Source organism: Heteronotia binoei, chromosome 5 (genome assembly GCF_032191835.1).
Source record: "Heteronotia binoei isolate CCM8104 ecotype False Entrance Well chromosome 5, APGP_CSIRO_Hbin_v1, whole genome shotgun sequence".
Classification (NCBI taxonomy): domain Eukaryota; kingdom Metazoa; phylum Chordata; class Lepidosauria; order Squamata; family Gekkonidae; genus Heteronotia; species Heteronotia binoei.
Window position 1 is genome coordinate 6,407,912 of NC_083227.1, and position 13,747 is coordinate 6,421,658.

Here is a 13,747-nt window from a genome sequence, read left to right on the forward strand (position 1 = left end):
ACTCTATGGTTTTTCTGGATGCTCTAGCCATTCGGGAGGTAAAAAACTCTATGGTCCCTATTGTACCATAAAGTTTTTCCTCCTAAATGGCTAGAGCGTCAGGGGAAACCATAGTTTTCCTGGAAATGCCTAGAGCGGCCCCGCACAGGCGCCACCATCTTGATGACATCACTTCCGGGTGACATCATTGCGCCAGCAACATGGGGGAGATTCATGATAGAGGTTTACAAGGTAATGCATGGGATGGAGAAAGTAGAGAAAGAAGTACTTTTCTCCCTTTCTCACAATAGAAGAACTCGTGGGCATTCGATGAAATTGCTGAGCAGACAGGTTAAAAACGGATAAAAGGAAGCCCTTCTTCACCCAAAGGGTGATTAGCATGTGGAATTCACTTCCACAGGAGGTGGTGGCAGCTGCAAGCACAGCCAGCTTCAAGAGGGGGGTTGGATAAAAAATATGGCACAGAGGTCCATCAGTGGCTATATATATATATATATATATATATATATATATATATATTGGCCACTCTGTGAGACAGAGTGTTGGACTGGATGGGCCATTGGCCTGATCCAACATGGCTTCTCTTATGTTCTTTTATTCTTAAGTTCAGTATCATAATCCCCCATATAAATTGATGGTGTGGCCTCATTTGGAATACTGTGCACAATTCTGGTCATCGTACCTCAAAAAGGATATTATACCATTGGGAAAGTCCAGAAAAGGGCAACTAGAATGATTAAAGGTTTGGAACATAAGAGAAGCCATGTTGGATCAGGCCAATGGCCCATCCAGTCCAACACTCTGTGTCACATAAGAACATAAGAGAAGCCCTGTTGGATCAGGCCAGTGGCCCCTCCAGTCCAACACTCTGTGTCACATAAGAACATGAGAGAAGCCATGTTGGATCAGGCCAATGGCCCATCCAGTCCAACACTCTGTCTCACACAGTGGCCAAAAAAAAGGAGGTTCACAAGTGGGGCTAGAAGTCCTTCCACTTTGCCCCCCCCCAACACCAAGAATACAGAGCATCACTGCCCCAGACAGTTCCAATAATATGCTGTGGCTAATAGCCACTGAAGGACCTCTGCTCCATATTTTTATCCAAACCCCTCTTGATGCTGGTTATGTTGGTAGCCGCCACCACCTCTTGTGGCAGTGAATTCCACATGTTAATCACCCTTTGGGTTAAGAAGTACTTCCTTTTATCCATTCTAACCCTACTGCTCAGCAATTTCATTGAATGCCCACAAACTTGTATTGTGGGAAAGGGAGAAAAGGACTTCTTTTGATTCATTCCTCATCACAAGGGAAGCAATTCACACATTTTGCACCTATGAAGGATCCTTACCCAGAGAGGCCACGTTCCCACAGTTCTCCAGCATGACTTCCCTGTACAGAGCTCTTTGTCCCGGATCCAGCAGGGCCCACTCTGCCTCCGTGAAAGAGACGGACACCTCCTCCAAGGAAAAGGGACCCTGGAAGAAAAAGAAGATTCCCTCCTCTTCAGAGATCTCACCCTGGAAGGGAGTCGTCTGGGAAGGTACAGAAAGGAAGGCTTTTGATGGGTAAATGCAAGAGCATTCAGAGAATCTCTCTCACGGACCCTTTGTAGAAACTGTAGGAGCAAAAGCTCCCTTGAGAAAGGAGGAGGGACCCAGGCTGTGCCCCCTGCTCATCTCTCCTACCTGGATTGGAGGTGCAGCGACTGTTCCCACACCTTGGAAAAGACAACGGCTCAACAGCATCTCTTCACTGCCTGTTCCTGAGACAAGGGAGGGAGGGAGGGTGTTTGCTTGTTTGTTCCCTGCTTCACACACACACACTTCCCAGGGTCATGAAACCTTCTGCTATGTACACTCAACACATTTTTAAAACTGTTCTGGGAGAGGCAGACGAGAAGCACCAGGACCTACAAGCCTCAGGGATTATAAAGGCTGCCAACGTATTTCAGACTCCTGTCCTGTGAGAGTTGTGTTTGCTCTACAGGGAGGGAAATGCGGAGTGGAAATGCAAGAACAGGACACCTCATGTCATATCAGACCAAATGTGATTGGAGGGATTCTGGGGACTTTAGGGTCACATGAATGAGTTTCCAGAGTGTCCTCTGGGCATGCCAACTTCACAGCCAGGTTGTCAGCCAGATGCAACTTCAACATGGCATCACATCTGTCCCATGTCCCACCCCAAGACCCTCTCCAGTGCCTACAAGTGCTGGGGCCAGAGCCTGGCATCCCTACTCCACACCCTGTGACCCCCAGCAGCCCCCAAGATGACCCTCCAAGCACAGGCACAGAAGGAAAATGTCCCCATGATTATTGGCCCCCAGGGAGTGGTTTCAGAGCTCTGCTCCCTCAGAAGGTGGAGGTTCCCTTTCGAGGTTTGCCTGCCTTCCCCTCCCCAGGGAATTTGAGACCTTTTATGGAAGGAAGGTGAGAGATGAATTTTTCAGTTTGTGGGACAAATTGTCCTCCAGGAGTCTTCCTAATCTTTTAGAGCCATCACAGTTTGTGGACACGGATTACCACCAATTAACTCTGTGTTGTCTGCAGTGATATGTATTTCCCCCCCTCGCCTGAGCTCTCTACCCATCACATTCACAGGCTCCCCAGGCACAAGGAGTCCTTACCACAGGAGAGGGCATCTTGGGCATGCTCCACCGCCTGCACCCCTCTGCCCCTGCTCCAAGGAAGCTCCTTCTGCCTCAGGGATTGCAGCTTCCATCTCCAAAGGTGGTCCCCGCATCTGAAACAGCAGCCAGGAGGAGGGGTAAGAGATGGAATGGAAGAGAGACCAAGGAATGGATCCTGCCCCACTCCCACATTGCACCCTTCTCTCAGCCGATCTGGTGAGTTATCTGCAGGGGTCAGAAATCTCTAGTAGAAGAGGCTCTGAGCAATAATCTGGTGGGGAACCTTTAGAAAAAGGCCAGATATCATCGCTTGAATTGGACACACCTGGAGAGAATCCCCTCACCTGTTCTGCCTGCCTCTTCTCCTCTGCCTGACTCAGGAGGAAACCTTCAGCCAAGGCCACGGCCTGGGAACTGGTCTCCGGCCCACATCCTCTGACCCAGCCCTGCATTTCCTGGGGCAGGAGAGTCAGGAACTGCTCCAGGATCACCAGGTCCACGATCTGCTTCTTGGTGTGCCTCTCTGGCTTCAGCCACTGGCTGCAAAGTCCATGGAGCTGGCTGCAAACCTCTCGGGGCCCATCGGCCTCACCGTAGCGGAAGTGCTGGAAGCGTTGGCAATGTCCATCTGAGGTCATGGTGTCCTTAGCCAAGATCTCTGGGACAGCTCTTTCCCAGAATTGAACACCACTCCCAGGTTGGATGGGATGGGGGCTCTTCCTTGCTCTCTTGCCAGTCCCAGGTTCTTCTGGGTCCTGCTCTTCCATCTCTTTCCCCTTCTCTTGGGCCACCTCCGTCTGTGAAAGATGCCTTTATTCATTTGGCCCTGAAGAGAGGCTTCTCCTTGAGAGGATGGAGAGAGGCAGACAGGAGTGTGTCAAAAGGAAAATACGTACACACACACGCAAACATGCAGACACATGTATGCATATATACATACAACCACTCCCAAAAAGAAGCAGGGAATGTACCACAAGTCCTTCATCCTTGAGAATTGTCATAGTCTTTGCCCCGTATTCCAGCTCACCCTGAAAGAAGGACCCTTTTCCACTGCCCAGACTATTTGGAATATAGCCTACGCCAAGACCTTGAACACCTTTGCGTGGCTTTTAATTATCTCAGTGGTGCCCTGCTGGAGATGGAAGTTGCGGGGAGAGTCAGCCAAAATACCTGCCATTGCGACAAGCCAATCAGCACGAACGATTGAACACATTGGATCCCATCTGAGATTCCTTTCTGGGCCTCCTGACTCCCTCCGAAAGGCGGCTTCTTATTCTTGTCGGCATCTCCCTCCTGGGACCCTCTGAACCCTCCCTTCCTGGGACCGCGGCCTGGTGCTTCTCCCTGTTGTGCTGCCTGGGGGGTCTGTGCCTCTCTCACCTGGCAAAAGGATGCCCTTTCTCCCACCGGAACCCCAGCACAGGAGGGAGGATCAAGAAATACATACATATGTATGCACTTTGCAACATGACCATGCTAGGAGAATTTAAAAAAAAAAAAAAACCAAACAAACTTGGGAATAACAGTTCCCATAGAATCAGCATAGGGAAAGGTCTGGGAATTGTTGTTTGGCACCAGCGGCAACACATACGTACCATATAAATCACAGGCCACAATTTGCAATTATTTTACATCTCTCTTTGCCTTGACACCCTCCCTCCCTGCAAAGAAGGTATTAAGAGTTTTGATAAAGACGTGTGTAATATTCGTTCATGTAAAGAATAGCGTTACAGCTGCCTCTGCCAAGCGAGCTGTGGAGGGATGGGGCAGAAGTGATGTATTTGCAGCAGGCGTGTTCCATCCCTGTGCGTGCCCACTTTGCAACCACTGATGAAGGTGGGGACTCGAACCAACATCCGTGGAAATCCCTGACGTGTTTGCATGCCCATGATCCTCCCGGTGATGGGTTTCTGTGTGGCTTTTGTTTCGCCTGACCTTGTATATATTGAGGGTGTGGCCACATCAGGATGCTCCGCCCCTCTCTGCCTGTGGGGGGGGGGCGCCTAATGCTCTGATTGGTGGGTGTTGGTGGTGTTTCCATGAGCACCTGTGAGGTTGCTAGGCACTCTTTACCTTGGCAACAGAGGTATCTAAAATGTTCTTCACCTCTGCCCTGGCCCCACATTGGGCCCGTATCAGGGGCTTAGGATGGGGCTGCAGCCGATTCCAGCGCAGGGTGGACTTCCCTTCCCCCAGCCCACACCCCTTTCTTAGCTCACCCCCACTCTTTGGATTGTTGGCTTGCAGAAAGAAAATGACCCGCAAGAGAATGTCAGTTTCATATCGTTAACTTTTTCTTACCTTGAAAGACACTGATGATTTCTGCTCCCCAGCAAACTCCGCGGACATAGCAGAGCAAAACCGGTGCCTCTAGATGGCTGAAGCCAAAAAAAAAACAATGAACTACCCTGAAGGAATATCCAACAAAGTTTCCTACAGCGCCAAAGAAATTCCTGAGGGATTCATCCCTGCCGTCCTCACAAGGCTCCCGCTTTGCACTGAAATCGACATAGGAAGTGGGAAAGTCTTTTTGCAAGCCCTTGATTCAAGACATCCAGGATCAGCCCGAGCACTTTTTTGCCCGCTCTTGTGAGAGGCCGAGAAGACGCTTGCGCTTTAAGAGGGCACTTTATATTCTGAACTGTGCAACAGACGGATGCATGAAAGAGATGGGGACTGATGGACTGATGACTGAACACAAGAAATCACATTTGGATCCGTAGTGAATGTTGCTAGTTATGTATTCACAGTACTAGATTATGGTGGCTTTAGCTGTTCCCGCGGATCTCTTGGTTGGCGACTTCCAGGGGGGGGCCTGAAGTTCTCCCAGAATTAGAACCCACCTCCAGCAGGCAGAAATCAATTCCCCCGGGGAGAAAATGGCAGCATGGGAGAGAACTGGCCGACCTAGGACAGCCATGGCTCGGCATGATCCCCATCTCCCTCCGCTCCAGAACCTGAAAGTTTATTTCCTCCCCTCCTCCTCCAAGACTTACTTCCAAGTAAACTTTCCCCGGGATCCGGCTGCTGCAAGGTTTTCCCCTCCTGCAGCTCCTTTTCTGCACACACCCCCCAGTCCTCCTGCGCCCTGCAAATGCAAACCCCTCCCCCTCGAAAAGCCCCTTTCCTCTCCCCCCCCCCCCCAACTCCTTGCTTGCCCTCTCTAGCAAGCAGCTGGGCGGTTGTAACCCTTTCAGTGCTGCAGAGGAAGGGAAAGGATATCCCGTTCCATCTAGGAGGCGCTTCAGCCAGGCTGACGTTCATGATATTCTATCTACACCAGTGTGGTGCGCCCCCCCCCCCCCCAAAAAAAGACTCACTTCTAGGAAAACCTCCCCAGGATCCAGTTGCAAAACTTTTCCCTCCTCCTCCTTCTGTGCACGACCCCCCCCTTCAAAACCTCCTTCGCCCTGCAAATGCAACCCCCCCACACACACACACAAAAAAAAGCTCCGTTGCTCTTTTCCACACACCCCCAGGCCTCTCTAGCAAGCAGCTTGGCTCTGTTAACTCTGTCCGCGCTGCAGCCGAAGGAAAAAAAGGCCCATCCCCGTCATCTCCCGCTGGAGGTTCATCTAGGCTGACCTCGCTCAGCTACGCCTGATGCTGCTGCTCAATGGGGCGCTCCCGGCCTGGACAGGGGTATCCAGCCCGCTCAGAAAAAGGAGGCTGGAGCAGAGTCCCCGGCACCCCCAGGACCTAGAACTCATGTGTGTGTGTGGGGGGGGGGGAACACTGTGAGGGCTTCTAGCGTCCTCGCCCCACTGGTGGACCTCCTGATGGCACCTGGTTTATTTGGCCACTGTGTGACACAGAGTATTGGACTGGAGGGGCCATTGGCCTGATCCAACAGGGCTTCTCTTATGTTCTTATGTGACACAGAGTGTTGGACTGGAGGGGCCATTGGCCTGAACCAACATGGCTCCTCTGATGTTCTTATGTGACAGAGTGTTGGACTGGAGGGGCCATTGGCCTGATCCAACAGGGCTTCTCTTATGTTCTTATGTGACACAGAGTGTTGGACTGGAGGGGCCATTGGCCTGATCCAACAGGGCTTCTCTTATGTTCTTATGTGACACAGAGTGTTGGACTGGAGGGGCCGCTGGCCTGATCCAACAGGGCTTCTCTTATGTTCTTATGTGACATAGAGTGTTGGACTGGAGGGGCCATTGGCCTGATCCAACAGGGCTTCTCTTATGTTCTTATGTGACATAGAGTGTTGGACTGGAGGGGCCATTGGCCTGATCCAACAGGGCTTCTCTTATGTTCTTATGTGACACAGAGTGTTGGACTGGAGGGGCCATTGGCCTGATCCAACAGGGCTTCTCTTATGTTCTTATGTGACATAGAGTGTTGGACTGGAGGGGCCATTGGCCTGATCCAACAGGGCTTCTCTTATGTTCTTATGTGACACAGAGTGTTGGACTGGAGGGGCCATTGGCCTGAACCAACATGGCTCCTCTGATGTTCTTATGTGACAGAGTGTTGGACTGGAGGGGCCATTGGCCTGATCCAACAGGGCTTCTCTTATGTTCTTATGTGACACAGAGTGTTGGACTGGAGGGGCCATTGGCCTGATCCAACAGGGCTTCTCTTACGTTCTTATGTGACATAGAGTGTTGGATGGGCCATTGGCCTGATCCAACATGGCTTCTCTTATGTGACACAGAGTGTTGGACTGGATGGGCCATTGGCCTGATCCAACATGGCTTCTCTTATGTGACATAGAGTGTTGGACTGGGCCATTGGCCTGATCCAACATGGCTCCTCTGATGTTCTTACGTGACACAGAGTGTTGGACTGGATGGGCCATTGGCCTGATCCAACATGGCTCCTCTGATGTTCTTACGTGACACAGAGTGTTGGACTGGATGGGCGATTGGCTTGATCCAACATGGCTCCTCTGATGTTCTTACGTGACACAGAGTGTTGGACTGGATGGGCCATTGGCCTGATCCAACATGGCTCCTCTGATGTTCTTACGTGATACAGAGTGTTGGACTGGATGGGCCATTGGCCTGATCCAACATAGCTCCTCTGATGTTCTTACGTGACACAGAGTGTTGAACTGGATGGGCCATTGGCCTGAACCAACATGGCTCCTCTGATGTTCTTACGTGACACAGAGTGTTGGACTGGATGGGCCATTGGCCTGATCCAACATGGCTTCTCTTATGTTCTTATAGATGGAACTCTCTGTGTGGGACAGTGATGCTCTGTATTCTTGGTGCTTGGAGGGGGGGCAAAAGTGGGAGGGCTTCTAGTGTCCTCGCCCCACTGATGGACCTCTTGATGGCACCTGGTTTATTTGGCCACTGTGTGACACTGAGTGTTGGACTGGATGGGCCATTGGCCTGATCCAACGTGGCTTCTCTTATGTTCTTATGTGACTCAGAGTGCTGGACTGGATGGGCTGTTGGCCTGATCCAATACAGGGTTATGTTTTTTTATAAATTCTATTATTCTTATGATTCTGTACATTGCCTTTGAGTTTCAGTAAGAAGGAAGGAAGGAAGGATCAACAGTCTGTGACTGGCTGGAACAGAGGATCTTTGAAAACTCAGGGTTCTGCTAAAGTTTGGAAATCCAAGCTTCGGCCTTTACAGAGGGCTTGGCTTAGTAACATTAAGGTAATTAATACATTATTGACATTGACCTTACTGCAAAAATCCCAAGAAATTAGAAGCATTAGGAGAACCTGAAATTCCTAATATGGTATTATGAATAAAATCAGCTTGCTTATATCACATAATTTCATGGCTTTCTTTGCCAAAGAATTATATTAGTTTGCATTTTTCCTTTGCATTTGTTATAATTTTTATTTATTTATTTTATTTTATTCGATTTATATCCCGCCCTACCCCACGGAACCGGGCTCAGGGCAGCTTCTATAGTTTAAATTCCTTTTGATAAAAAGCAAACGCTCCATGTTATGAATTCTGCATTTTTTTTATATAGTCTTGTTCATAAATGAGAAACTTACTTCCCCTCCCCCCTTTCCTGTCCCTGCCCTAATCAGTTGGGCCTAAATCAGGAGTGACCAAACTTTGCTTAACATAAGAACCACTTAGAATAAACGTCAGATGTCTGAGAGCCACAAGACATGAACAAATATCTGCACGTATCTTTATTAAAACTTTTAGTACTTTCTTTGCACAGAAAGATAAGATACATATGTATACGCTTTACAACACATCGAATATATTTTTTATTTCATTTGAACATATGAAGCTGCCTTATACTGAATCAGACTCTTGGTCCATCCAAGTCAGTATTGACTTCTCAGACTGGCAGCGGCTCTCCAGGGTCTCAAGCTGAGGTTTTTCACACCTATTTGCCTGGACCCTTTTTTGGAGATGCCAGGGATTGAACCTGGGACCTTCTGCTTCCCAAGCAGATGCTCTAACACTGAGCCACCGTCCCTCCCCAAAATTATTCTGCAGATTTATGAGACGTAAATATGAACGTGTGGTGCATTGTAATGTGCAATATAGGAGAATGGACTATGAACATATGAAGCTGCCTTATACTGAATCAGACCCTTGGTCCATCAAAGTCAGTATTGTCTTCTCAGACTGGCAGCGGCTCTCCAAGGTCTCAAGCTGAGGTTTTTTACGCCTATTTGCCTGGACCCTTTTTCGTTGGAGATGCCGGGGATTGAACCTGGAACCTTCTGCTTCCCAAGCAGATGCTCTACCACTGAGCCACCGTCTCTCCCAAATAAATTTATTTATTTAATTTTATTCGATTTATATCCCACCCTTCCCGCCGAAGCAGGCTCAGGGCGGCTTAAAACATAGAGGCTGGGATACCAAGAGGGGACTTCAAAATCTGGATGGTTTCCATTTACTATTGGCTAAGGACCCATCTGAGGCCTATAGAACTGATCCCTTTGTTTTCAGCATCTACGCCTTATCGTGATTGGTCTATTACAGGGGTGGCTCATGGTAGCTCTCCAGATGTTTTTTGCCTACAGCTCCCATCAGCCTCAGCTATTAGCCATGCTGGTTGGGGCCGATGGGAGTTGCAGGCAAAAAAATCTGGAAGGCTACCGCTGGCCACCCCTGGTCTATTAGAATAACGGACAAACTGAGATCAATTGGATTACGTCCGGCTAATCTCTTGGAAATCGGTTTATGTAAAGCCAAATCTTTGGCACACCAATCCTTGACTGACATCAAAGTTCAAACTGATGAAGCACTCTTACCCAGCATGGATAGCAAATTAAAATCTTAGTCTGGACTTGCTGTAGCCCCATATTTAAGAACATAAGAGAAGCCCTGTTGGATCAGGCCAGTGGCCCCTCCAGTCCAACACTCTGAGTCACATAAGAACATAAGAGAAGCCCTGTTGGATCAGGCCAGTGGCCCCTCCAGTCCAACACTCTGAGTCACATAAGAACATAAGAGAAGCCCTGTTGGATCAGGCCAGTGGCCCCTCCAGTCCAACACTCTGAGTCACATAAGAACATAAGAGAAGCCATGTTGGATGAGGCCAGTGGCCCCTCCAGTCCAACACTCTGTGTCACATAAGAACATAACAGAAGCCATGTTGGATCAGGCCAGTGGCCCCTCCAGTCCAACACTCTGAGTCACATAAGAACATAAGAGAAGCCCTGTTGGATCAGGCCAGTGGCCCCTCCAGTCCAACACTCTGAGTCACATAAGAACATAAGAGAAGCCATGTTGGATGAGGCCAATGGCCCCTCCAGTCCAACACTCTGTGTCACATAAGAACATAAGAGAAGCCATGTTGGATGAGGCCAATGGCCCCTCCAGTCCAACACTCTGTGTCACATAAGAACATAAGAGAAGCCCTGTTGGATGAGGCCAATGGCCCATCCATTCCAACACTCTGAGTCACATAAGAACATAAGAGAAGCCCTGTTGGATCAGGCCAATGGCCCATCCATTCCAACACTCTGAGTCACATAAGAACATAAGAGAAGCCATATTGGATCAGGCCAATGGCGCATCCAGTCCAACACTCTGAGTCACATAAGAACATAAGAGAAGCCCTGTTGGATCAGGCCAATGGCCCCTCCAGTCCAACACTCTGTGTCACATAAGAACATAAGAGAAGCCCTGTTGGATCAGGCCAGTGGCCCATCCAGTCCAACACTCTGAGTCACATAAGAGAAGCCATGTTGGATGAGGCCAATGGCCCCTCCAGTCCAACACTCTGTGTCACATAAGAACATAAGAGAAGCCATGCTGGATCAGGCCAGTGGCCCATCCAGTCCAACACTCTGGGTCACATAAGAACATAAGAGAAGCCCTGTTGGATCAGGCCAGTGGCCCATCCAGTCCAACACTCTGTGTCACATAAGAACATAAGAGAAGCCCTGTTGGATCAGGCCAATGACCCATCCAGTCCAACACTCTGTGTCACATAAGAGAAGCCCTGTTGGATCAGGCCAGTGGCCCCTCCAGTCCAACACTCTGAGTCACATAAGAACATAAGAGAAGCCATGTTGGGTGAGGCCAATGGCCCCTCCAGTCCAACACTCTGTGTCACATAAGAACATAAGAGAAGCCCTGTTGGATCAGGCCAGTGGCCCATCCAGTCCAACACTCTGAGTCACATAAGAACATAAGAGAAGCCATGTTGGATGAGGCCAGTGGCCCCTCCAGTCCAACACTCTGTGTCACATAAGAACATAAGAGAAGCCATGCTGGATCAGGCCAGTGGCCCCTCCAGTCCAACACTCTGTGTCACATAAGAACATAAGAGAAGCCATGCTGGATCAGGCCAGTGGCCCCTCCAGTCCAACACTCTGAGTCACATAAGAACATAAGAGAAGCCATGTTGGGTGAGGCCAATGGCCCATCCAGTCCAACACTCTGTGTCACATAAGAACATAAGAGAAGCCCTGTTGGATGAGGCCAATGGCCCATACAGTCCAACACTCTGTGTCACATAAGAACATAAGAGAAGCCATGTTCGATCAGGCCAGTGGCCCATCCAGTCCAACACTCTGAGTCACATAAGAACATAAGAGAAGCCATGTTGGATGAGGCCAATGGCCCCTCCAGTCCAACACTCTGTGTCACATAAGAACATAAGAGAAGCCATGCTGGATCAGGCCAGTGGCCCCTCCAGTCCAACACTCTGTGTCACATAAGAACATAAGAGAAGCCATGCTGGATCAGGCCAGTGGCCCCTCCAGTCCAACACTCTGAGTCACATAAGAACATAAGAGAAGCCATGTTGGGTGAGGCCAATGGCCCATCCAGTCCAACACTCTGTGTCACATAAGAACATAAGAGAAGCCCTGTTGGATGAGGCCAATGGCCCATACAGTCCAACACTCTGTGTCACATAAGAACATAAGAGAAGCCATGTTGGGTGAGGCCAATGGCCCATACAGTCCAACACTCTGTGTCACATAAGAACATAAGAGAAGCCATGTTGGATGAGGCCAATGGCCCATACAGTCCAACACTCTGTGTCACATAAGAACATAACAGAAGCCCTGTTGGATCAGGCCAGTGGCCCCTCCAGTCCAACACTCTGAGTCACATAAGAACATAGGAGAAGCCATGTTGGGTGAGGCCAATGGCCCATCCAGTCCAACACTCTGTGTCACATAAGAACATAAGAGAAGCCCTGTTGGATGAGGCCAATGGCCCATCCAGTCCAACACTCTGTGTCACATAAGAACATAAGAGAAGCCCTGTTGGATGAGGCCAATGGCCCATCCAGTCCAACACTCTGTGTCACATAAGAACATAAGAGAAGTCATGTTGGGTCAGGCCAATGGCTCATCCAGTCCAACACTCCGTGTCACACAGTGGCCTAAATATATAATATGCTTGTAGCCACTTCCTGTGGCAGTGAATTCCACATGTTAATCACCCTTTGGGTGAAGAAGGACTTCCTTTTATCCGTTTTAACCTGACTGCTCAGCAATTTCATTGAATGCCCACGAGTTCTTGTATTGTGAGAAAGGGAGAAAAGGACTTCTTTCTCTTTCTCCATCCCATGCATAATCTTGTAAACTTCTATCATGTCACCCCGCATTTCTCCAAGTTAAAGAGCCCCAAGCATTTTAACCTTTCTTCATAGGAAAAGTGTTCCAATCCTTTCATCATTCTAGTTGCCCTTTTCTGGACTTTTTCCAATGCTATAATATCCTTTTTGAGGTGCTGTGATCAGAATTGTACACAGTATTCCAAATGAGACCGCACCATGGATTTATACAGGGGCATTATGATACTGGCTGATTTGTTTTCAGTTCCCTTCCTAATAATTCCCAGCATGGCGTTGGCCTTTTTTATTGCAATCGCACACTGTCTTGACATTTTCAGTGAGTTCTCTACCACGACCCCAAGATCTCTCTCTTGGTCAGTCTCTGCCAGTTCACACCCCATCAACTTGTATTTGTAGCTGGGATTCTTGGGCCCAATGTGCATTACTTTGCACTTGGCCACATTGAACCTCATCTGCCACAAAAGACGCCCACTCACCCAGCCTCAACAGATTTCTTTGGAGTGCCTTTAAACTTTACACTTCCCCCCCCCCCACAACAAGCTGGGTACTCATTTGACCAACCTCAGAAGGGTGGAAGGTGGAGTCAACCTCGGGATGGCAACCTGAACCCAGCTTCCGCTGGGATCCAACGCAGGTCCTGAGCAGAGAGTTCAGATCACAGCACTGCTGCTTTACCACTCTGCGCCACGGGGGCACAAAAAAATTCCCCCCCAGGGTTGCCAATCCCCAGGTGGGGGCAGGGGATCCCCCGGTTTGGAGGCCCTCTTCCTGCTTCAGGGTCGTCAGAAAGCGAGGGGAGGGGAGGGAAATCTCTGCTGGGAACTCTATTATTCCGTATGGAGATTTATTCCCATAGAAAATAATGGAGAATTGATCCGTGGGTATGTGGGGCTCTGGGGGGGCTGTTTTTTGAGGTAGAGGCACCAAATTTTCCATATAGCATCTAGTGCCTCTCCCCAAAATATCCCCCAAGTTTCAAAACGATTGGACCAGGGGGTCCAATTCTATGAGCCCCAAAAGAAGGTACCTCTATCCTTCATTATTTCCTATGGGAGGAAGGCATTGAAAAGGTGTGCGCTCGCTTTAAATGTGATGGCCAGAACTCCCTTTGGAGTTCAATGATGC

The 13,747-nt window shown here is 49.2% G+C and overlaps 1 protein-coding gene across 1 annotated transcript; it reads right to left on the minus strand.

Moving 5' to 3' along the window:
- Positions 1-2,850: 2,850 nt before the first annotated feature.
- On the minus strand, positions 2,851-3,413 carry LOC132571608 (putative SCAN domain-containing protein SCAND2P). Its single transcript, XM_060238406.1, has one exon. The coding sequence runs from the start codon at positions 3,394-3,396 to the stop codon at positions 2,851-2,853; it is 546 nt and encodes a 181-aa protein (XP_060094389.1). The 5' UTR covers positions 3,397-3,413.
- Positions 3,414-13,747: the final 10,334 nt, after the last annotated feature.